This window comes from Rousettus aegyptiacus, unplaced genomic scaffold, assembly GCF_014176215.1.
Source record: "Rousettus aegyptiacus isolate mRouAeg1 unplaced genomic scaffold, mRouAeg1.p scaffold_m13_p_8, whole genome shotgun sequence".
In the NCBI taxonomy this organism is placed as follows: Eukaryota; Metazoa; Chordata; class Mammalia; order Chiroptera; family Pteropodidae; genus Rousettus; species Rousettus aegyptiacus.
Window position 1 is genome coordinate 30,534,636 of NW_023416311.1, and position 23,132 is coordinate 30,557,767.

The following is a 23,132-nucleotide window of genomic DNA, read 5'->3' on the forward strand; positions in this document are numbered from 1 at the left end:
ACCGGGATGCTCTTTTACCCTCACTTCCCATTATTTTTCTTGGTCCCTTCCAGCCTTCTCCCTCCTAGAATGAGGAGCCCAGGCTGAGCCCTACTCCCCTTCCCCTTCTCCCAATTGCGGAGTCCCAGAGCGTTGCCCTTAGACGCTTCGCCCTTCTCTCCATGGCGCACTTGCAGCCCCAGCTGAGTACAAGTCGCGACCTGCTTCCCGTGAGTCTCTGCTGCTCCCTGTGACTCCGGCGCGCGCTCTCCCTACCCCAGCAGTCCTCGCGCGGCTCGACAGAGCGGACACCCCGGACTCCAAGATGGCGTCAGTTGGTGAGTACCCGGACCCGTTTAGGGCCGCTAGGTTGGAAGCAGGACCCGCGGTCCAGGGTCTGGGCTCAGGGACGCATTGGGAGGCTAGGGAGCTGCAGAGCCGCCTGCCTTTCGCTCAAGGCCCTTCACTGCGACCTCACCCGAGTCTCACCGGACCCTTTGCTCAGGGTCCTGCGCCGTCCGACCCTTCTCTGCTCTGGGCATCGTCGCTGGGCTGTGGTGGGGAGGGTGAGGACAGCCGGGCAACGCGCCTTCGGGCTTGGGAATGCGCTGCCTCGGGACTCCCTCCTCCCCGCTAAGGAATAGCTAGCTGCTCTAGTCCCGGCCGCGACCCAAGCACTTTGCACTTGAACCCTACGCTCTAATTCTGTCCTTCCCAAAGCTGAAGCTCAAATTAAGCTCCAAGAGAAGCTAATGCCTAGGACAGTACCTGACATCATAAAAGATTCGACACCTATAGGTTGACAGTGCGCTGAGAAGGAGTGACTTACTCAAGGTCACAACTAGTGAGAGGGCTGAGCTGGAATTCACACCTAGGAGTTTGGGGCCTCATGGTAACCTGAACTTGAATCACAAGGATGACCTTATGACCAGCGGGGTTTTGGTGATGTGTGTGTAAATCCTTACACGTTTGAGTGTACGCACACTTTTTTTCTCTTTTTTTAACGTACGGAAACTATGTATTAGTCCTAGATTCTCCCATTAGCTTTTGTCAGGAAGTCAGTACCGGGAGTGTTGTTTCTTTTTTTAAAATGAGGAAAATGGTCAGAGATGTATGGCTTGCTGGAGATCACACAGCATGATAGTAGCAGAGTTTTGATTGACATATGCGTGCCTCACCCCAGTTTCTGTATTCTTAATCTCAGCTTGGAAGAATAAAGAGGAGATTAGAAAAGATGAGAATGATGCTGTTTTTACTATATGTAAAAAACAGGCATAAAAAACAGGTGGTCATGTTGTTTAAACAAGACAGCATGTGAAAAGGAAACAGTAGACTTGGCATCTTATTTAAGCAAAGGGTTGTGAAGAACACTATGGACAAAGGATTTAATAACTTAGTACATCTAAGATATTTGGAACTCTGTGGCCCAAGGGTGAGAGTGTTGGTCATCTCAGCTTTCACTCTGACCTTTGGGCATGGTTGTGCCACATCTGGCCCATTCAGCATCACCCTAGGTGAAGGAACTGGAGTCCAAGTTTCTTAAGTACTGATGATCTTTTAGTTGGTGTCTGTTGCCAGAGTATAAAGCCCCTAGTTCATTAGCAAATGAATTGATGGAAATATGAATTAATAGCAGTAGATGAAATCAGTGCTTGACAAACTATGGTCAATAAGCTGGATTTCCTGTGGCCTGTTTTATATGGCCTGTGAACTGAGGATTGTTTTTATGTTTTTAAAAAATTTGTTAAAAAAAAAAAAAAAGACTTTAAGAGGCCATGTGTGACTTGCAAAACCTAAACTCTTTACTCTCTGCCAACTCTTGGGTTGGATTTAGCACCCAGAAGACACTTGGCATTTCTGTGCCTCTTCATATAAGTAGATAGTATGCTTCTTGAAGTCATAAAATTAGGCCATACCTGTGGTCCTTCCATAGTCTTAACTGAAAGTCTGTCATGGCTAGGAACTCTGTCTATGGATACTTCCACCTTCAGATAGCTCATAGTCAGGCAGAAAGACAAATAATAATTACCATTTACACAGTACTTAGAGTCAAGTCCCAATGTGGGTACAGTTCTTACTCTTATTTTACAAAGGAGGAAATTGAGGCACAGAGAAGGCAGTAACTTGCCCAAAGGCACACAGGTACGAAGAGGCACAAAATCCAGAATACTTGACTCTAGAATCTATTCTGTTATCATCATGCTGTACTGGTGACTGCTGAGGGATGTTCAGTGCTGCAGAGGAGTGTTGGAGGGTTCCGGTATGGCTGCCAAGGACTGAGGCCTTTGTCTTCCAGTAAAAGGGAAATTCTCGGAATGAGTGTAGATGTGTCTCTAATGAATTTGATTACCCCTTGGAGTTTTGTGAGGTGCTATACTTGCTTTCTTTAAGGCTGATGTAATTTTTTTCTGTGCTTATAAATTTCTTAGTTTTGGTTAAGGAAACAATCTTGTTTTCATAGTACAGAAATCTAAATATGTAGAAAATAAATTTTAAATTGTTGGCTTTTTTTCTCTTGTGATGTGCTGGGGCACCATGCCAGCCCCTGAATGTGGTCATTAGAATGCAGAATGTGTTTTCATAGTTTGTGTGAATGTGAAAAAAAAAAACTTGAGAAGCTGGCTCAGAGGTGGCATGATTTTTTGGTTTTTGTCACCAGCCTTATACCAGTCAAATACTTTGATTTAAAATACTGGGTTTTTTTTTTTTTTTTTTTTTTTTTTTTTTTTTTTTTTTTTTGCACATTTACCCGAACAGTTCTATTTTTAAAAGCACTTTTAAACTTTTTATTATGGAAACTTTCAAATAAAAAGGAAACAGAATAATGTAATGAGTGCTTTGTACTCATTACATATTGTCAACAGCAAAATTCTGCCATTCTAGTTCCATCTATACCTCCATCATCCACTCCCCACCACAATGCCATGTTTAAAGCCAGAGCTGGTTTTAGAATGACAATGTGCACCTAACTGCATGCAAGACGCTTTGAGAGCAGCAAAGGTATGGACTAAGTTCTTATTCGAAAAGAAATGTGGTATAGTAATCCTTGGACTAAAAGCCTACCAATCCAAATGAAGACAAACTTGAGATATAAGGTGTATACTTGTTAAACTATTCTAAAAATAGCATAGGCAAGGTTACAGAGAAAGGTATAGGTCATTTTTGGATGACATTGTTTGCTGTTGAGTACATTGACACTAAACTCTCCAACAGAGATTTGGAACATATCCTAAAATTAATTCGAGACTATCTTACATTTCAAAAATATTACTGAACTAATTAGTTTTCTGTTTGTAAAAGAACTGAAAGGTGACATTAATCCCTAAAGTCCTATATGTTTAGAATGTCCTAAAGTTTAGTTTATATGCCATTTTTTCTACCATTTTAATTTATAAATGTTTCATGTAGCCCTTAATGAAATTTCAACAGTAATAACAACAGTTTACAGTTCTGAGCACTGTCCCAAAAGTTTTTACATGGATTCCCATTCAGTACTTGGAATAAACCATTTTACAGATGAGGAAATGAGTTCAGAAATTATCTAGAAAAGAAGTGCTAGCACTTAAGATAAAGCGGAGAGGGAAGGAGGCCTTTTAGGAGAAGACATGTCCATTGAGAGAGCCTTCTGAGAAGCATGGGTGACATAAGAGAAACAGAAAGGGGTTTGGCTGAAATGTGGTGAGCCTGCATAGATGAACGGATATGAGATGGTTGTCTTCCCTGATAGAATGTTGGCTCTTGAGAGCAAAGCTCTCGTCTGCAGGCAGTGCTGTATCCACAGTGCTTTGTGCACTGCAGAGCATATCATAGGTGCTCCATATTTGTTAGAAGAATCTATATGGGAGGTTGGGGCAGTTTGTTTGGGACAGGCAGCCTATATTGTAACCCTAAAGCCATGTATGCAAGTCAGGCTTATGCCTCCACCTGTCACTTATGGCCTCTTGACAAGCACTCAATGTGGTCCATGAAGACCAAGCGTCTGGTTCTCCAGATGACCTGTAGCAGATTAGAAGCTGGTGTTAAGCTTTGTAGTTCTCTTTATGGCCTGACAGCTCTTGCCCTTGTTAAGGGTTGGGAGATGTCAGGAAACCTGTGGGATTCTCCTCAGTGGACTCTTGAGGCTGGTCCTTAAGAAGCGAGCCTTAGTCTTTCCTTGGATCCCCAAAATGGAGAAGAAACCTTATTTAGTCTGGCTTCTCCTTTGGTTGGTCATCTTTAAGAAGGGACAGTAGTCTTTAACTCCTTGCCCTGAAGAGTACACCTGCTAAGCAGCTTTTAAAAAGTTGACCTTTCGGTGGAGCACAGAGGAAGGGAGACTGTTCCCTCCTTATGAGCATCTGGACACTTAAGGGTTTGCCTCCTTCCAGGCCTTCCCTGGTCCCCTTTCTGTTTTACTCTTAAGCCCACAGATGAGTACAGTATGGCCTCAACCAGGAGCCCTGCCTGTCCTTTTCCAATTCTAAAATATCATCTGGGATGCATTGGATCATTTGGAGTTGTTTACTGTATTTGACATTTGTAGTGCCAGGTAGGATGCTTGAAGTAGAAATCAGATTAGCTTTAGGAGCATGAGGACCAGACCTGAGGTTGGGTCCTAACTTCACTGCCTGCATGCTGTGTGACCTTGGCCAAGTTGTCCAACTTCTGTGTCAGCCCTTCTACCTTATAAAAAGTAAAAGTGTCAACTATGTGCTTTGAAGATTAAATGAGCTAATATAAAGTAAATAGTTTTGCAGTACTTTCTTTTCTGTCCTCTGTTACATTCTTCCTCATGGCCCTTAGTTTTTTTTACATAGTTACACCCTATGAAGCAATGTTATTGAAAATCCTGTTTATTAATAAAGCTGTCACTGTAGCAATTCTGTAATTGTATAGATTCTGGCTTAAAAAAGTGATTTTGGTGTGGCATATTTATTCATATTACTACTTATGTGCAGCCTCTATGTAGTGTTGTTATCAAATGTCCCTTTATTGAATGGTTGAAATAAAGGACAAAAAAGGATGCTATTTGTGATTTTGGGATATTTTTCAATGTGTGAATTTTTGCTTTTCCTTTTCAGTACCATTGAGGGAGAAGAAACTCATGGATGTCAAATTAGCGGAGCTGCCAAGCTGGATACTGATGCGGGATTTTACCCCAAAAGGCATTGCTGGAGCATTTCAAAGAGGTCAGAGCCTTATAGACTTGTGTAAACAAAAGCGAGTCTCTGAGTCTTTAGGTCTGTTTTCGCCCTGAATGAATTTGGGTAGTAAAGGCCTTGTCTCAGACCAGTAAGTTATATAGAGGACATGGTGAGATTGTTAGCCCTTGAATTTCCATGTTTGATTGTTCCTGTCAAAGGCTGGCTCTGAGATATTTCAGCCACGGAAATGTTTCCTGTTGCTTGGAATCAGTACCACTGCCTTCATCTTAAAGAAGTGTCTATGAGCATTTTTACAACATAATACTTCTTCAGGAGGAAAATGAGTCTGAAGCAGAGTGGACATCAGTCTATATAATATAATGCTCATCTCCCTACCAGGCAAAACTTTCATGATGAACAGTTGAAATGGTCTTTCAGATCTGTGCATTTTAAAGTGTACAGCTAGTCAGATCAGTCCTGTGGCACCCATGTCATCATTCTAGGAATAAAGACCCAGATTATTTCATGGCCTGTGAGGTCTCCAGCCTCCTCAGGGGCTCCCCTCGTTTTTCTAATTCTAGCCACCCTGTGGTTGCCTTTTATGTGCCTGTTTTCTCCTGCAAAGCTTTTCTTCAGCTTTGTCCTCAGAATACTTTGCCTTTTCTCCACACTTAATATTCCCTGACTCCTCAGTGGAGGCGAATATGGCCTGTTCATGTTCACGGATCGATGCAGTGCTCCTTTGTGGCATCTCTATTATAAACTATGGCCTTCTGTGTTCATTTTAATCTACTGGGCCCTGAGCACCAAGAGGGCAAATACTGTTTGTTCCTTCACTGGTGGGGGCACCTAGTAAAGAGATGGATGCAAGAAGCCTTCCTCCTCCAAGGGCCAGGCTGAACCAATTGGCCCCAGCCAAGTGGCCCTTACTGGGGTTGGATTTTTGGTCAGGATTAGAGTAAGGGGATCCCCAGGGCTGGAGGTGACAGTGAGGTAACGTGCTGAGCCAAGTCTATGAGATGAAGGCCAAAGGGTAGGGGCAGAATCAAGCTGGAGCTTGTCCTAGGCTCATGGGGGACCCAAGACTCTGTGGGGCATTTGTAGATTTCCCTTTATCAAAACTGGCAAATGTAGGGTGAGTGGCTTAGAGAGCCAGAGTAGGATTAGGTCCCTGAATTTCAGCCAGACTCTATTTGGCACTGTGTAAAACATTCACAGCAAAACAGGCAGTGACTACCTCTCCTGTTTGCAGGTTATTACCGGTATTACAACAAGTATGTCAATGTGAAGAAAGGGAACATCGCTGGCGTTTCTATGGTGCTGGCAGCTTATGTGCTTTTCAACTACTGCCGTTCTTATAAGGAACTCAGTGAGTGTCTCTTGGATTGTCTTGCCTTCAGTGGGGTTTCCCAGGAGAGTGGCAGTGGTTCATGCTGATTTAGAAGTCCATCAGTCTACTGACAGCTGAAGAACTGGAGGGACTTGTCAAAATATAGTATGTAGACACTGAGAAAATTGTAGCAGAGATAATAAAGACAGGAAAGATAAGATGAAGCTGGGGTAAAGGTGATATTTAGGAAGCATTCTATAATATACTGCAGGCTCTGTGCAAGGTTGATGAAAATTTCGGCTTCATCTTCCTAGCAGCCAATGCAGAGAGAAGTAGGTTGAGTAGTACAATCAGGTGTCTGTGCAGTGCTCTGGAAAATCATAGCTGTTCTTGTTTCTGAGACCCAAGAGCAGATGTCTGGTGGGAGATGGTGGTAAGTGTCACTACAGCCACTGACTGGGTTTCATGGGCTGTTTCTGACAGCATCCAGCCCCCTGCCAGTCTGTGACATCTGGGGTGACTGGCTTTGAAGGACTAAAGGATGAGTTCTTGGGGGCTGAGTGGGTGTCCCTTCTGGGAAGGAAGAGGCTGGCCAAGTAGCAGATGAGCACCTGAGGTACCTTCACTACCCTAGATCTGCTGATTCGAGATGTTGGCAGGCAGGTTCTGAGTCATTTTCTGAAAGGAATTCTCAGGATGACTTTATGTGATTTTAGTCTGCTGCCCTGTCATCTTGTGCTTTCACTCTACCCTTTAAGAACTGTACTTTTTTGCTTTTCTAACTTCAGAACATGAGCGGCGACGCAAGTACCACTGAAGCGGGCCCAGTGTGGAGGGCTTACTCTGCATTCCTGACCACCTTTGCCCAGCACTTCTGAATCCTTTCATACTCTAATTAACAGCTAATAAAAGATGACTGTTTCTGGGCTGCTTTACTGATTTAGCCGTTTTTCTGTACTTCCAGGAGCGCTTGAGAGGAGGGATGGGATGAGATTACTCTACCACTCCCAAAGGGAGACAGTCATAGACAGCTCAGGGCTTTGAGCCACGAAGCCATGATGGGCTCCCTACACTACCATGTTGAAATCTTGTCACAGCTCACTAGGGTAGTAGGTGTCACCTAGCACTACCCTGTTAGGTATTTCCTTACTCCTGGCCTTTTGTCAGCTGATACTTGTACGTACGGTATTAAGCAGAAGCCCCATGTTCCTATGAATGCCTCCCCTCCCCCATCTTTCTGCATTCCCAGGGTATATATGCCACCAGGAAGCTCAGAGGGATGAACCAAGGGGAAGAGAAAGCACAGGCTCTGATAGCTAGTCCACAACTGCCCCTGCACTTTTCCTTAACCTTTCATGAAAGGTCTTCAGTAAAGTGACATGGAGGCCAGAACTGCATAGAGTTTAAAGGAGTGAGATGCTGTGGCTAATTATCTCCTAGAAGACCTGAATTTGAATAAACAAGTATCACCCAACATTTGAGATGCCTAGGAGACCTGCCAGGTGGCTATTCCAAAGACCAAGCTTCCAGATGGTTCCAGCTGCTGATATAAGCCTTTCTTTCACTGGCAGTATCACTTCACTTCTAGAGATTCACATTTGTTGAAAGGGGATAAGTGGGCACCAATATCAAAGTTTTGTGCCAGGCAGCTAGTGTAGCCAGTAGCAAGATCCTTTCCTTCGCATGGAGTCCCTGAAGTAATGAGACACAGCTTAAAAAACAAGCTTTAATCAACTTCATAAAAATTGTTCTTGTAATTGAACTTCGGTAGGCCCACTTGCCCAGTAGGTTCCAGGTGATGGTTTCACATTTCCAGGCTCAGGGCAGGGTGGTCTCCATAGGCCAAGGGTCTGAGTGACAGTATAGACACTTGATGGAGCAGAGGTAGGTGCACAGATGGACTGCATCATCTATTTGAAGGGTAGTCTGTGGCTCCAGCTTAAGGTATACCTTAAACATTGTCAAGCAAGTTCCCCACGAAAATAAGCCCAGAGTTAAAAGACCCTCACACTTGAGAGCCTTACACCCCTCTCAATTGCTGCCACCTTGAAGCAGGAAGGACCAAGCTAAGCAACAAGCTCACTTGTTTGCCCTGAAGGACTACCTCATTCAAATCACATTGATAGGCACAGCTTCTGCATTCAGCAGGACATGGAGGACGCAGGCATGGCCTGACTGAAGTTTTAATGATCCACCAGTCCATGGGGTCACCAAGAACTGGTGTTTAATGAGGCCCTGGGGGGAAGGGCTGTCTCACATAGAACTGTTTAGCACAAGCCCTTCCCCACAACTTCCTCTCCTCCCCAAAGGATGGTGTTCAGGGAGTCCCAGACAGGAGGTATTGATACCTAGGCAAACATGATGCTGACTTGGACAGAACTGGAACACATGTCCCCTTTAAAAAAAGATTACAGCAAAATGATAGGGAATGACAGACGTAAGCCCCTCAGAATGATAAACTCCAGTGTGCCTGTCAGCTCCAGCCAGAGTTGCACCAACACTGACATCAAACAGTTAAACGCACGCTCCCAAGGATGGCTGGGAGTGGTCCCCAGCAAGGCCCCTTGGGCTACTCTGAGTTGGCTCCAGCTGCTGTCACTGTCCACTGAGAAAGGCCAAGTGCCCTTTGGTACATCTGTTGGCATAGTGTCCTTTTTCACCACACTGCAAACAGCAGGAAGGGAAGGAGACAAAAACAAACACCATTTTCAAATGCAGTTTTCAACTACAGCAGCACCCAGCAAAGGATGGGAACAGGGACTCTGAAATTCTCAAGTGGTACAGATTTTCATTCAAATAGGAGGGAAAAGGAGATCCAGAAGGTATGGTGCCACAGAAACTGCAGCCAACAACCTGGTAAATGGAAGATTCCTGTGGCCAGGATGCTCTGAGAGCACACAGTAGGGAGCTTTTGGCCTGGCTGGGCACTCAAGGCCTGCCCACAGAAGGGCTCACTGTGGGTGGCAGGATGGAGAGAAGCCCAGGGCACTGGAGCTCTCCCACCTGTCTGGGGACCAAGTCCCTCTGCATGGCTGGCTGGTCACTTACCTCTGAGGCACCATTTTGGAACTCCTTGGAGCTGAGAGGGAACAACAGAAGCCACCAGGCTCCTCCCCCAACGTGGGGAATGCATTGCTGTGGACACAGGGTAGGCTGCACCCAGAGTTCTCCCTCCTGGCCTCTTGCACACCTGCCTAAGCTACCCCTGGGGACAGGTTTTGGTCACAGGATCAGAGAGATGGGACAATGGTTAGACTTGGGTGAACAGACCTGGTAAAATCACCTCAAATATCTAGCACCAGCCCTGATTTGTCTGAACTCAAAATTATCCAGTCCTTGACTTAGCTTTCTTTCATTCTTTCTTGTTGCTCCTCAAGCAGAACTCAAGAAGAAAGTGAATAGCAGCCTCAAGCACTGAATGAGTCCAAAGGGTATAAAAGCACCCACTCTGCACTAACCGATCCAGTGTCCTCCCAGTCCGTTTTCTCAGCCTGGAACATGGGCTCTACTTGGTCACCACCCAGAACTCTTAGCTACTCTGTCCCTTGTCTGATCTGTAAGTGTGACCTTTGTGTGGAGGAGTGGCCTGTATAGCTGCCTGTTAGTCCTTTGGCTAATGTGAAGACCAGAGGGAGCGACTACGTGGGTCTGTTCATGGTACTTGGCATGTCCCTCAGCCTCCACAGCTGCTCCTGGGGAATCCAGAATTCTCACAAGCCATCTTTAATATTAACTGTGAAGCCCCTGGGAAAAGGATGGCAGGTCCCCGCCCCATCATTCTAAAGTTCCAGGACTTAGAAGAGCTTGATTCATAGAAGCCTTACTGAACAGTCCTGCAGGGAACAACATGACAGGTATGCTCCCTCAGGACACCTAAGTTTCCTCACTGCACTTGAGAACTAAGAGGTCAGAAGCTGTCTGCTCTACATAGTGTAGGTACCCCCATTTGCCTCAACTTCACACCTACCTCTGTTCTCCCCTCACCTGTTAGGGCTCAGGCTCAGAAATATGAGGTCTTTCCTGAATCCACATACCATTTTAACTTTAGTCTCTTTGGGCACCTGCCTTCCCCTCCCAGGAAAGAGCAGCAGCAGCCTTTGTTTCCTCAGCAGAAATGGCGCAGAGAAGGCGTTCAGTGACTGATGGCTGTGGGAGCGCTCAGTGGCCCCACTTTTCTATGAACACTTTATGTCTTTTGACTCAGACTTTCTACTTGTAAGCATGGATGCTAATGACATCATAAGATAAGAGCTCACAAATGTCTTAAGTGTCAGATTTAGTACTGTTTTTAGCAGCAAAACTATAAATTGTCTACCAACAAAGAACTGGCAAAAAAAAATTGTGGTTATATTATGCAGTCATTGAAAAAAGATTAGATTTACAAATACTGATACAGTGATCTATAATCCAAAGAAAAAAAGTATAGAACATTAAACATACAAGGGCCCTATTTATATTAAAACATACCATCCTGTGTTTACGTGAATAAAAGTTTAGAAAAACAGTTTCCAGGTGAGGTCCTTAGGGGTTTTAGAGTGTAAAGGGGTACCAAAACCAAAAGCATGAGAACAGAACACCGGATAAAAGTGGCTATTTTAGGAAAGGCGGGAGTAAGGGACACTCACTTTATAGCATAAACATTTCTAAGTAATCAAAAAGTTGTTACAAAAAGCCTGTAATAACTTTGTATTTTGTCTAACAATTCCCAGTCTGAAGTCTGAGTCTAGTCTTTGTAAGGCTGTTTCTGCTAACCCACTTAAAGGTGCATGTTTCTTTCAGTTTTGTGATTTTTAATCATGAACTCATTTTTAGAACTCTAGCTGTAGGAATTCTGTGTGATCTGGGTTGAGAATAAGTTCCTCAAAGAGCCAGGTGCCAGGAGCTGTTTTAGATTAGAAAGCTGTAGCTTTTTATCCTTCACTAAGGGCATGGATACAGGCCCAAATTCACGGAAGAGCCTGCCAGTGCCTATACTCTCAAGGGACTGCCCTCCTCCCTCTTCCCATCTTGAGCCAAGAATTTCACACAAATTTCCTAGTAAATTTTTTAAAAAAGTTTACTTTTCCCTAAGTGTCCTATTTTGTGTGTGTGTGTGAGAGAGAGAGAGAGTGTGTAGGGGGCGAGAAGGGTATTTTAATCTGATTCCTTCCTGTGTGGGCCTAAAGCTGCCTCTTTCCCTTCAGTGAGTCCATGGAGGATCTGAGAACAGCCAGAGGCTTCACAGCTCATTTTTGTCCCTGGATTCATGCTCCCACTTTGTCCCTAGTCTATGAAAGATTTCCCTCCCATTCTTGTAAGTACACTCCATTCAGTCAATGATGTGTGTTTAATCATTCACTTGGCCTTGGTGTGTTGTGGAAGTAGGATGGTTGCTAGCCCACCAGAATGGCCCACTTTTATTCTTACAATCAGCAAAAACGAAGATTTTTCATTTTTTGAAAATTAACTATCTGGGGAATGGCCACTGACTGTGAAGACCCTTCTTCACGCCCCAGCCCCAAGACTCACCTTGTAACAGGTGACCTGCTCCAACGGCCGGGGTCCCCGGTTGCCTGCACTGCTGTTTTGACTCTGCATGACCCCGATGACCTGTGGGGCTCTCTGCTGATTGGGAGAAGAGTTCTGACTCGTTAACTGGATCAAGGAGGACGACCTTTGTAATGGCGGATTGTTACTTTGCTGGAAAGAGTTACACAACACGGTTTTACTGTGGAAAACACGTGCACGCAGACTACTAATGGGGCCGGGAAAAGAGGGCGGGACTGCTCCCGCATAACCAGAAGGAAGAAGGGCTTCTGTGGTGGCCCCGCTCAGGAGAGCAGGCAGAAAAGAAACATCTGGTGATGATGGCAGGAGCTGCTGCCCGAAAAATACCATGCAGACACACAGAAACGAAAAATAAAAGTAGAAAACAAAACACCAAAGAGACAAGGAGGTCTCTGGGGCAGTGGGGCGAGGGCATGAGCAGGCCTTACTTTTGTTTCTGAGGTTCTAGCTTCAGGTCAGGATGAACGCTTGGTTCAGCCAGATGTTTAGCAGCCTACACGGCGAGCAACAGTCACAGAAAAACAGTTGGAGGCTGACATGCTGACCTGTAGTCTAGGGGCTGGGAGGGCCCTCCGCTAAGGAGTCATGGAGTCCCCACTCCAGAAGGACGGGGGCTCCTGGAATGGGAACTGGACAGCAAGGCCACCTCCCAACCAAGTGGTTCCTGGCTCTGGCCTCCATAAATGCAGGAACCCCAAGCTAGAAACCTCCAGGTTGTCATGGCTCTACTCACACCAAGGAATTCCTGGCTTTGCTGACAAGGAATTCTATCTGATCTGCCCCACAACCTCCTGAGGGTGGGGGGTCACTGCAGCAAGTGTGGCCGTATCTCCTGGCTGCTCAGCCTCTAACACTGAGGGCTGGGTGGGGCTTGGGCAACGGGCTCAGAATCCAACCACATAAGAGGTAAGGCTTCAAGTTCAGTAGGCAGGTTTCCTCAGTCTGTTGAGACCCTGCGTAAAACACTGGCCAGCCCTTCTTCTGGGACCCTAATCTCCCACTCCTGAAACCAAATCCAGGTACTTTTGGTTTCTGGGGGTGCTGCTGAACCCATTTGTCTATGGCAGTTTCCTCTCCTGCTTGAAGGAGAATCAGCCAACTGCTGGGTTCAAGGACCTCTTGTCTAGAAAACTGAAGCCATGGTCCTTCAGCCCTGTTCCCAGCCTTCCCTAAAGTTGGGAATATCTACACAAAGCGATCATGGCACTGGCCAGGGAACCAGCCAGCCTTGGTTCTGCTCCCAGACCTGTCTGGCCCAGCTGTGGTACCTCAGGGACGACCCTCCCTCTACAAGCACCAGTTTCCGTTTTAAGGGGAAGGATCTTAACCAGAAGAACCAAGAGCAGGAGATGTGTGGTATCCATGCTGCCTTCCACTCTGGCTCCCAAGGCAGGCACTGCAGAGCTGCCAAGGCACTCTCCAGGCAAGGGAAGAGAAGCCAAGTGGGCATTCGGCTCCAGCAGACAATGTTCCAACTCTAGAGGGAGATGCAACTGCTTTGCTTCCTGAATTTTCTGCTGGAACTCAGCGTGACTGACTTCCCTCCTATCCCGCCTTCTTCTAAGCCCTCTCACAAGGTCTCTAGCTGGGTCTATGGCAGACCACACACTGATGCAAGCGCTGAGTTCTCTGCTACAAGGGCACTGCCAGGGCCAGCAGTGCCATAAAGCCAAGAAGGGGCCGGGACACAGTACCTTTGCTGGAGGCTGTGTCTGCTGAGGCAGTGGGGGTTGCTCGGTGGTTCCCATCGGCAGTTCAAATCGAGGGCTGGTCATCCAGCAGCCAGAAGGGATGAGAACAAGAGAAAGAGAAGAGATGAAAGAGGAGCTAGGCCAAGCAGTGTTCTCAAATTCTGGCCCCCATAAAATCACAGCCAGTCTCTGCCCAAGTACAGAGCAGTATGAACCACCTGGATGTGGGTGGGTGTTAGCTCTTAGTTCTGCCTCTTGGGCTACAGGACAGTGGGGAGAACAGAATGCCTGGGCTCAGACCCAGGTCTGCCTAAACCTGGCTGAGACCTGGGGGTGGGGGGAAGTGCTGCTCAGAGAAAAGAAAGAAAAATTTTTTTAACTTAGAAATTTTAATATTTAAATTATAAACCAAACATTGGCAACCATACACAGACAATGTTTGCTGTGGACAAATTAAGACTATGAGGTCATACTTTAAAATACTATGATTTCCTTCAGTTTTCAATTCATGATATGAAAAGTTTAATATAATGTTAAATAATTTACCATCTACTCTAAAAGTAACCTATAAAAAACTAAATCACTATTAGGACTGAATTTATGATAACGAAGCTTTAATGGCTCAGTGGTTTTCCTTAAGAATATATATAAATCTTGAAAAGGTAACACTGTTAGCTGAGCTGTAAAATCCATAAAAATAACTGTTTTGCCGCAGTGTACAGTTAAGTTCTTTCATATTGCTTCCTTGATCCTCTCATCAAGCAGCTTTCAGGTTAAAAATGAAAGATACAGAAAATCATATGTGTAATAATGAAGATAAAGTGTTGGTACTGTTAGAAATCACGTGCCTGCTCCATGAGGGGCTCTGTGCCCGGGAGCCCCTTCTAATACACACTCTTCCTTGCAGGGTCTAACTTGAGTGCCAGACTTCCTCTGACAACACAGACTCCTCAGGGGACATGCCTGACTTCCCCACAAACAGGAACTCCTGGGCGACCTGTGTGCTCCTGGGCTCTCATCAAGGGAGTGGGACCAGATCAGCAGCACTGGCCACCTGCCCACTGTGTGGCAGTGACCCAAGACACTATGCTCCTGTACAGGTGTAGGCAGTGCAGGTGTATGGGCAGTACAAGACAGGGAGACTACTTTCTGGTCCCAGTACCACTCCATTCCCTCAATCATCCAAAGGGACAGATGTGCTCTGAAGCCCAGGAGAGGAGTGCTGAGACCTGCTGGGCAAGAACGTGGCTTCATAGACCTGCCTTTGAATAGGTACCACCACCTACCACCATGGGACTCTGTCCAGTGGTTGAGCTCTAAGCCTCTGTGTTCTCATGGGTAGAAGAGGACATTCTCTTTAACACTTGAGTTACATGAACTAGTACGTGGGAAACTCCAAGCTTAGTACTTCCACATAGGAGGCCTTGAAACTGTAGTTCTTAACCTGAAGGCCCTAAATGATATGCAAGGCTATGTGTGCTTGAGTTTTACTGGAGAACAGGGCCCACAGCTTTCATCAGATTCCCAGATGGCTGTGACCCAATAAAGGTCTAGGCAGAGCCATCTCTGGGCTCAGAAAAAAGCAGGGGTCCCTCTCCCCTCAGTCCACTCATCCCAGGAATTATGTTGACATCACTGGTGACCAAAGCTCAACTGGACCCAGGAAAGATGTAGAGGACAGCAGGGCCTGGGGCAGGAGGAGTGTGGGAGTTGAGGGGATAGGGGCTGGCAACTCACTGCATGAATTTACACGAGGGTCCCTCTGGGCAGAATCCCACGAGGTAATTCACACAGATGACTCTCCGTGTGTGCCGATGCCTACACAGGGGACCTGCGGAGCCAAGCGTCAGGTTACTGAGACCATTCCCTCTTCAGGGCTGCCCCTGTGCCCCTCTGCCAGTCAGACCCAGACCACTGTCTGGAGTGCCAAGAGCAAGAGCAGGGCTTCAAATACTGGCGTTGACTCTTATTTACAGGGGACAGTGGGCAGGACACACAACCTCTCAAATACTAGCTTCTTTATCAAAAATGCAGGGGAGAATGCAGCTCACACAGGACCCTAGGGAGGATCAAGTGAGCTGAAGGCATGAAAAAGCCTTGCTAACCCCAAAATGCCTAACATCAGATTTTGCTGGAATAGGCATGATAGGAAGAGGGTAATGTGGGCAGAGGAAGGGAGGACTGGCTCTTGCCAGGGGGCCCAGCCATTACAATACCTACCATGCTTGCAGAAACCACGGTCGTACCAAGGGCAGTCCTTGATCTTAGATTCGGGATCGATGTGCAGGAAGGGACACTCCTTATTGCTGCACTCCCCTGCAGGGAAACCCAGACATGTCCCCACTTGGGACAGTTCTGCTTCTCCCAAGACTCAGACCCACCTTGGCTTTTCCCAAGGCCTGAGCCTGCTATGCAGCAAAGAGGGCCAGGTGGTTCTGGTGTCCAGTCCTGGCCTGGCAAACCCTGAGACTCATGGCAGACTATATGAGAGCCTGTTTCCTGACCTGTACATGTGCTGTGAAGGTCTTTCCCTCGTATGTGTCCATGCTGTCATGAGGGTCAATAACACTAACAGAGCCGGGTATAGGGTATATACTCATCAAATACCTCATGGCTCCATCTCTCACCTGAAGGGGGTGTTCTGGACACCATTATGTGCTCAGATATGCAAACATACCAGATGAGGCCAGGAAATTTCTACTCTGATCAGCTCTTCACATCTGCTAGCTAGGAAAAGGGAAAGGTCTGAGGAGTCTATCTTTTAGGACAAAAGTAGGGAAGATTTGGGAACTCAAGGTTGGGTCCCTGTGCTAGAACACAATAAAGCCTTTATGATAGCTCCTCTAGGGAGCAAGTGACTCAACCAACTAGGGTTTGGCCAACTCCATGCTTGCCCTTTCCAATTCACATTACACATGAAAGGCCAGTCTGAGAAAATGCAAACTCCTTCTCAGACCCTAAGTCCATACATGGTCTAGCCCACCCATACCTAGTCTCCTCCTCCCCTCCAAACACACTGGTCCACCGAGTGTTCCAAGACTGGCCTCTGCTTAGCCTTCAGATCCCAGGTCAGGTCTCATCTCCTCAGAGAGGCCCTCCCAACCATTCTGCCTAAAAGTGATTTCCTCATGTGGTTCCATCACTGTTTATTTCCTTCAGAGCATTTATCATGAATAATTCTCTTTGTCTCACTGGCAAATCAGGCACCTCTTTCCCTGGGCCACTAAAGCAAAAGCACCATGGGGCTGGGACTTTGAGGAAGATGGGAGAAAGGTCCCATGGAGAAGCTACTGCTTCCTTCCAGTGCTGGTTCCAGTGCTGCCACGGGCAGAGGGGAAGCTCGAGTCCTATTTCTATCTATGCTCTGACTTCTCAACTTGTGCTGTCTCTATAAAAAAAGCCACGATGATCATTAAAAAGCCAGCAGGCTAAGCCTGTTGGACTGACAACAGTGCTTTGAAAGTGTGCAGCAGTGTCTAGCATTCCTCGGCCCACTGAAGAATATGGCAGGCTTCCAAACTCACCAGGCTCCTGCACAGGGCCTGGGGCCAGAGCCTACCCTTGTCCTGACCAACAGGGCTTATTCCTGGGCAACCTTGCCCAGAACAGAGAGCCAGTGGGCTCTAGTTCCATCAGGGAGCACAGCAGCTCAGCCAAGCCCTGTGCCAACCCCATTACCCTCAGCCTGCCTTCACTTCTCAATGCAGTTCACTCAAGACAGCTAAGGCCATGTGTTGTCTAAGCAGGGATCAAGGCAATCTGTTTCAAGATAAAGAGCAGAACTCTTTGCCACCAGACGACAGCCCCCCAGACCTCCTATTCTTATTTAGGACAGACAAACTACTACTTGGAACCATATTCCAGAGAGAAAGAACTACCTCGGGCCTGCGGAGGGGGGGCACTCAGTCACCACACTGAAAGAAAAAGGTGATTTAAGGGAGGTTGACTCCGGCAGAAACAAGGCCTCCAGCCAAATGCACTGTTCACTCACCTACTGGGACACCTTCATTAACGTCAACTTCCCAAAGTACCTGAAACTGCTCAAAAAACTGAAGCACTACAAAGACATGGGGATTATTAGAGAATAAACATATTTCCTATAACTAAGGAGCCAGCTGAGGTTTCAGGGAAATGCGTAAGGTTCTCATCTGAATCTGGAAATATGTGAGCGGCAGATACTGTGGGTACCTGAGCAGTTGCTTAACACCTCTCAGTCTTGGTCCTCAGTGGAGCCTCCCCAGGGCTACTGATGCTGGGTGTGTGTGTGTGGATGGTGGCAGGGGCCTGGTGACACACCTTACCAATCTGAAGTGCCTTACCGAATTTTGAATAGAAGTAGCACTCAGGCATCTTGGTCATGTCATACTCGTGCAGGAACTCACACTGGTCCCCCTTCTTGCACAGCCCCCGAAGCCAGTGTTTGCACACCACTGTCTTCTCGCCGCTGATGTGGCGAAATGGGCACATGCCCCCTGCCAAGGAAGACATGGCGGTGTGAGGAGAGATACAGCCCTGAGCCCAGGGACACTGGGCCTGTGGGAGCCAAGGTACCTTCACCCCACACCTCCCTGAAGCATCCAAAAGCAGTATGTCCTGGTTGCCCTCGGCAGAAGGCAACATGATTTTAGGCAGGACACGGGTACACATTTTAAGTAAAAATAGTTATGTATTTTAAGTGTTTTGATAAAATCTAACTACAACACCAAATTATGATTTCACAGTAAGATTAGGGGCTTAACAAGCCTAAGGGCAATGTGTGTGTGGGTGTGTAGGTTTAAGTAATTTTTTAATTTTTGATTTTTTTCAATTAGAGTTGACAGTCAATATTATTTTATATTAGTTTCAGGTGTACGGCATAGCAGTTAGATATTTATAAAATTTACGAAGTGATCCCCCGATTAGTCTAGTACCCACTTGGCATTCTACATAGTTATTAAAATTACTGACTATTTCCCTATGTTGTATTTTATATCCTGTGACTATTTTGTAACTATCAATTTGTATTTCTTAATTCCTTTACCTTGTTCACCCAGCCCTCAAACCCCTTCCTATCTGGCAACCAATTGTTTGTTCTCTGTATCTGTGAATCTGTTTCTGTTTTGTTTTTCATTTTTTTGTGTCTTAGATTCCACATGTATGGTATTTGTCTTTCTCTGTCTGACTTATTTCACTTAGCATAATACCCTTTAGGTCTACCCATGTTGTCATGAGTTTATTAATTTAGTTAAAGAATAGTTCCAGTGGTATACAGATGTGGCAAAAACTGAAGGGGTAGTTAAAGAAAGACAAGGGTTTAGGAAACACAGCCCTAAAAGATAGAAGGTAAAGAGGACCACCAGCAGAAGCGTAGACTCCAGGCAGGCTCCATCTTTAGTTAAAAGTGCCCACTTAGAACTAAAAACTAAGAAAGATCAACTATAGGATTGAACAAAAGCATTGTATACAAACTGGGGGAGGTCTGTCTTCTACAGCAGGACCTGAGGGATCATCCACGCAGATGGGACAGAGACACACCATAGAAAAGTCATATTTCTAAATAGTGGCCTGGTGGGACTACTGGGAAGGCCTGACCAGAATGAGGTTGTGACTGTGAAAGATCTAGACCAGCCCTGTCCAAGAGAACTTTTTGCAATGATAGGAATGTTCTATATTTATGCTAATATGGCAGCCACTAGCCACATGTGGCTATTTAACACTTGATATATAACTAGTTTGATTGAGGAACTGCTTTTTTATTTAATTTTAATTTAAATTTTAATAGCTGCATGTGGCTAGTGGCTACTGTACTAGTTAACAAAGAGACAGCCATAGAACCCATGTTAAGAACAGCTTACTAACAGATGGTGGCAGGTCATAAAGGCAGAATTAACAAGCAAGGACATGCGAACAACCCCAGGAGCCCAGGAGTGATGATGTTCAAACTAGATAGCCAGAGGTCAATCTGGTTGACCTACCTGGCAGGCCTATTGTTTCAGTAATCAATGAACCAAAACTTGCCCAAATCAGCCACTAAAGCCAACCTTGCTCTAATTCTATGCTCCTTATTCAAGCTTGTGATTAAAATTTAGTTTCCAAATAAATTTGCCTACTTATATATGGCATATAAGGTCATACACAGCGATACTCCTCCCTAGGAATTAGTGAATAGTCTAGCTCATGCAGCCTTTGTTGGGGCCTGGTTAGTATGAACAGACTATCATGGGGTTTTTTGATGAGAAGATACAGAAGACAGTGATCCTGTGTAGATTGTAGAATCAGAAAAGCCTGGGTTCAGACACCAGGCTCAACCACTTAACTCTGTGACCTTGAGAAATTTCCCGAACATCTCAGTGCTAGGGGCTTCTGTTCATGTCATAGGTTAGCTTGTGGACCCAGGAAAAGTGAGGTGAGAAGGCTGATTCAGAGCCAGATTCTATCTTGTGTTTTTGGTTTCATGCAGAATACCCCATCATGTTCCTAGCTATCCAAACGAGCTGCATCTAGGGATTGTTAGTCTGCAGAAAGCAATGTAAGCCAGAGACCTGATGGCTTACAAGTCTCGTAGGGGACAGGATGGTGGAAAGCACCTCAGGGATAACATCAAGGAGCCAGAGTTTCTTACCTTTGCCACAGGCAGCTTTCAAAAAGAATTCACAGACAGCAGCCCCAGACTCTGTAGAAAAGAGAGAAAAGGAGAGGCATCGAATAAAGCAAGGCGCAATTGCTACTGGTGGCATCTGAAGATGGGGAGGGAACACTTCTAGCCTTTAATTCATGAGGTGTTCATGGTACAGGAAACAGACTTGAACACAACTAGAAAGCCTGACCAAGCACGAAAAAGACTGCTTATTTCAGTCATTCCCTGCAAAATGAGACATATATGGTAAGACTAGTCATTACTCAGGGCTTTCTGAGAGCCTCATAATAAAGATGTTTTTGAGAAGTTAGGAATGTGTAGGGGAAGAAGGATGGAGCACAAGATTATAGAAATTAATTACCCTATGCTGAGACCTTCCAGAGGGCTAATTCCTGGGCACTTCAACATGAGGCAGAGGGAAGGAATGATCTCACAGGAAACAAGAGAACAGGGACTCTGAGGCAGGACAGGATCCAGAAAGAGATACTATTCAGAAGGGAAGAGCATAACTGATGACACAGAAGGAGGACTGCTCTTAATATGCAACACCGATACACTATTAAAGGAGCAGTCTTTTGCTTCCCCAGATGCAGCTGGTTCAGGTGAGGGAAGCAAGAGAATATAGGATGAGTGAGCACAGTAGAAGTCAGTGGGCAGAAAGGCTGTTCCAAGGAGCCTGGGAAGTCAACTGCAGTGGCTATTAGAATAAACCTCAGGTTTCATACACAGTTTTCACTATGGGCAAGCATTTTAGAATTGCTGAAAACCCAAAGACAGCACCTCTGAAGGTCACTTTCAGGCCTCTCCTTGCTCACGTGCAAAGGATTCCTTGGCTTCTAGGAACGGGCAGATTTTGCTAGGACCAGACTTAAGGCTATGGAACTGGGAGTTCTGGGGGTGTCACTCAGTTGCATTTTAAAAAGTTTGAAAAGTCTCACACACACACAAAAAGGTTAAGGTTGTTTTCTTCATTCTTTACAGCTAGAAGCCCACAGTCCTGGGGACTGGGTCTCAGGCAGACAGGATAAAAGAATACGCTTTTAGTGCAGAACAGTTCTTTCCAAAACTAAAAAGAAAATTAAGTGCAAGGACAGGACTGTGGCCTCCCCAGGCTTTAACAAATTGAACTTGGCCTGGGCAGGCTGAGTGCTGAGGAAGCCTACCAAGTCTGAAGCTAGGGCAGCACCCATGGCAAGGCATGTCCTTGACCTTCCCTCAGAAGAGGTAAGTGGGCCCCTCATCAGTGTGCCTGCTCTCGCAGACTCAAGTATGTGTTCCCAGGCTGGAGGGTGAGAGGAAAAGAGCTGCCCTGCATGGATGGTTTCACAGCCTCAAGCAAGTGCCATCAACACAGGGGAAGGCCACTTGTGTAAAGGTGGTGGGCATGCACAAGCACAAAGAGATCACATGTTTTGAGGTTAGGTAAAAGAGTATCTAAATTTGAGCAGCTGCTTATAAGATATGTACAGTGGAGACGGTGCTTGTGGATATATAAAAGAAGGTTGTTTTAAGTATATCTCTTGGGTATAAGCGATATCTTGAACAGAAACGTCAACATAACTGAGACAACGCAGAGGTCACGCATGCATGAGAAGTATGGCTGGCCACCTGAGGGGAATGAGGCTGCAGGGGGACTCTCTCTCCCCGTCCACCCCACAGGACCAGAGGAAAAAGAAGGACTATACTTCTCTGAGTTATCGGAGAGAGCCCAAGAACAGTCAGAACAGGTCAAGAACACTGGAGAGCTCACCTGGCTCACCATACACTGAGTGGTCCGTCTTTAGCAAGTCCCTTTCCCCACCCAGGCCTCAGGTGCCCCATCTGTTGATTGAACTCAATAACCCCTAAGCTTTAATATTATAGTATTAGGTTTCAACTGTGTCTCTAAAGGAGAGAAGATATAAAAACTGATGGTTTCTTTTAAAGTGCTAGACATTCTAAGTTGGGGGTGAGGAAGCCAGGAGCCACCATGTGAAAGGGAATAGTGAAGGGAACTCAGGCAGATGCCTGGATGTGATGAATGACCCAGAGCTGAGGTCAAGATAAAGAGAGTTACGCTCCCAGGAATGAGTCTAACTGGGATCTCTTACAGAGAGGGAGAGGTGGTTCTTCCCTCAGCCAGACTCCTCCAACGGTCCAGTTTTGATGAAAGCAAGCAGCAGCTCATGGTAGGGAGCTGGAGGTGGGGAAGTGGGATATACAGTACTTTTCTGTAGGTGGAAAGTGTGTGGGAGCGCGGGAAGGTTTTCCAATCCCGGACACCCGCCTTCAAGAATTATTGGAACAGCCGAACATGGTCTTGCCCTCCTGAAGACTGCCTTAAACTAGCCCCAGGAAATCAAAGATCCGAGGAAGGGGGCTCCCGAGTACTACTAGTCCCAAGACCGAGGGGAAAGGGTCCTGGGTCCCATGGGGAGGGTCCCAGGTGTGAGTAGGTCACGACCCTCACCCGCCGTCCCCCCACCCCACGCTCACTGTCCATGCCCGGAAAGGGCAGCGGCTGCGCCCCGAGCTGCTGCTCCACCGCGATCTCCAAGTCGAACTTGATGTGGTCCACGCTGGCGATGATTTCCTGCATGGCGGCGGCGGCGGCCCCACCGGCCCGGCTCTCCCTGAGTACCTGGCTGCCCTCACACCCCTACCCGCCACCGGCCGCCGCACACTGTCCTCCTCCGCCTCGACTCGCCTAACCTCGCCGCCGCCACTACCACCGCCACTACCGCCGCCCGAGGGATGCCGGGAGCGCCTGGAGCCCGCGCCTGCCCGTCTCCCGTTCAGACCGGACCAATCGAACATGGAGTATGGGTTGCTCCGCTAGGCCCGGCTAGCCGCCAGCCGAACACCCG

The 23,132-nt window shown here is 46.6% G+C and overlaps 2 protein-coding genes across 6 annotated transcripts; one reads left to right on the forward strand and one right to left on the reverse strand.

Annotated features, from left to right (window-relative positions):
• Positions 1–231: 231 nt before the first annotated feature.
• ATP5MF (ATP synthase membrane subunit f) lies at positions 232–7,367 on the forward strand. The gene is made up of 3 exons (XM_036225716.1): positions 232–317; positions 5,040–5,147; positions 7,221–7,367. Exons 1-3 carry the CDS (start codon positions 305–307, stop codon positions 7,247–7,249), a joined length of 150 nt encoding a protein of 49 aa, XP_036081609.1. The 5' UTR covers positions 232–304; the 3' UTR covers positions 7,250–7,367.
• Positions 7,368–8,144: 777 nt separating this feature from the next.
• CPSF4 (cleavage and polyadenylation specific factor 4) lies at positions 8,145–23,019 on the reverse strand. Of its 5 annotated transcripts, none has more exons than XR_004952541.1 (8): positions 22,762–23,013; positions 20,272–20,322; positions 17,990–18,142; positions 15,891–15,986; positions 15,408–15,501; positions 13,674–13,746; positions 9,481–12,111; positions 8,145–9,096 (listed from the first exon to the last, which is right to left on the reverse strand). XR_004952541.1 is itself a non-coding variant. In XM_036225713.1 (8 exons), exons 1-8 carry the CDS (start codon positions 22,862–22,864, stop codon positions 9,028–9,030), a joined length of 810 nt encoding a protein of 269 aa, XP_036081606.1. In that variant the 5' UTR covers positions 22,865–23,012; the 3' UTR covers positions 8,145–9,027. The 5 variants fall into 5 exon arrangements, 4 of the variants coding, with proteins under 4 accessions (XP_036081606.1, XP_036081607.1, XP_036081608.1 ...); XM_036225713.1 differs by having other exon boundaries at positions 11,941–12,111; positions 22,762–23,012; XM_036225714.1 differs by having other exon boundaries at positions 11,941–12,036; positions 22,762–23,011.
• Between the last annotated feature and the right edge of the window lie 113 nt (positions 23,020–23,132).

What these genes read in the sequence shown, in the direction of transcription:
- ATP5MF (XM_036225716.1), top strand. An exon ending in TGCTGGAGCATTTCAAAGAG is followed by an intron (nt 5,148 to 7,220) that starts GTCAGAGCCTTA and finishes TTCTAACTTCAG; the next exon opens with AACATGAGCGGCGACGCAAG.
- CPSF4 (XM_016159006.2), bottom strand. Translation starts at nt 22,864, where the DNA reads ATGCAGGAAATCATCGCCAGCGTGGACCACATCAAGTTCGACTTGGAG. An exon ending in GCCCTTTCCGGGCATGGACA is followed by an intron (nt 20,323 to 22,761) that starts GTGAGCGTGGGG and finishes TCTTTTCTACAG; the next exon opens with AGTCTGGGGCTGCTGTCTGT. An exon ending in CCCTCGTGTAAATTCATGCA is followed by an intron (nt 13,747 to 15,407) that starts GTGAGTTGCCAG and finishes CTGGATGACCAG; the next exon opens with CCCTCGATTTGAACTGCCGA.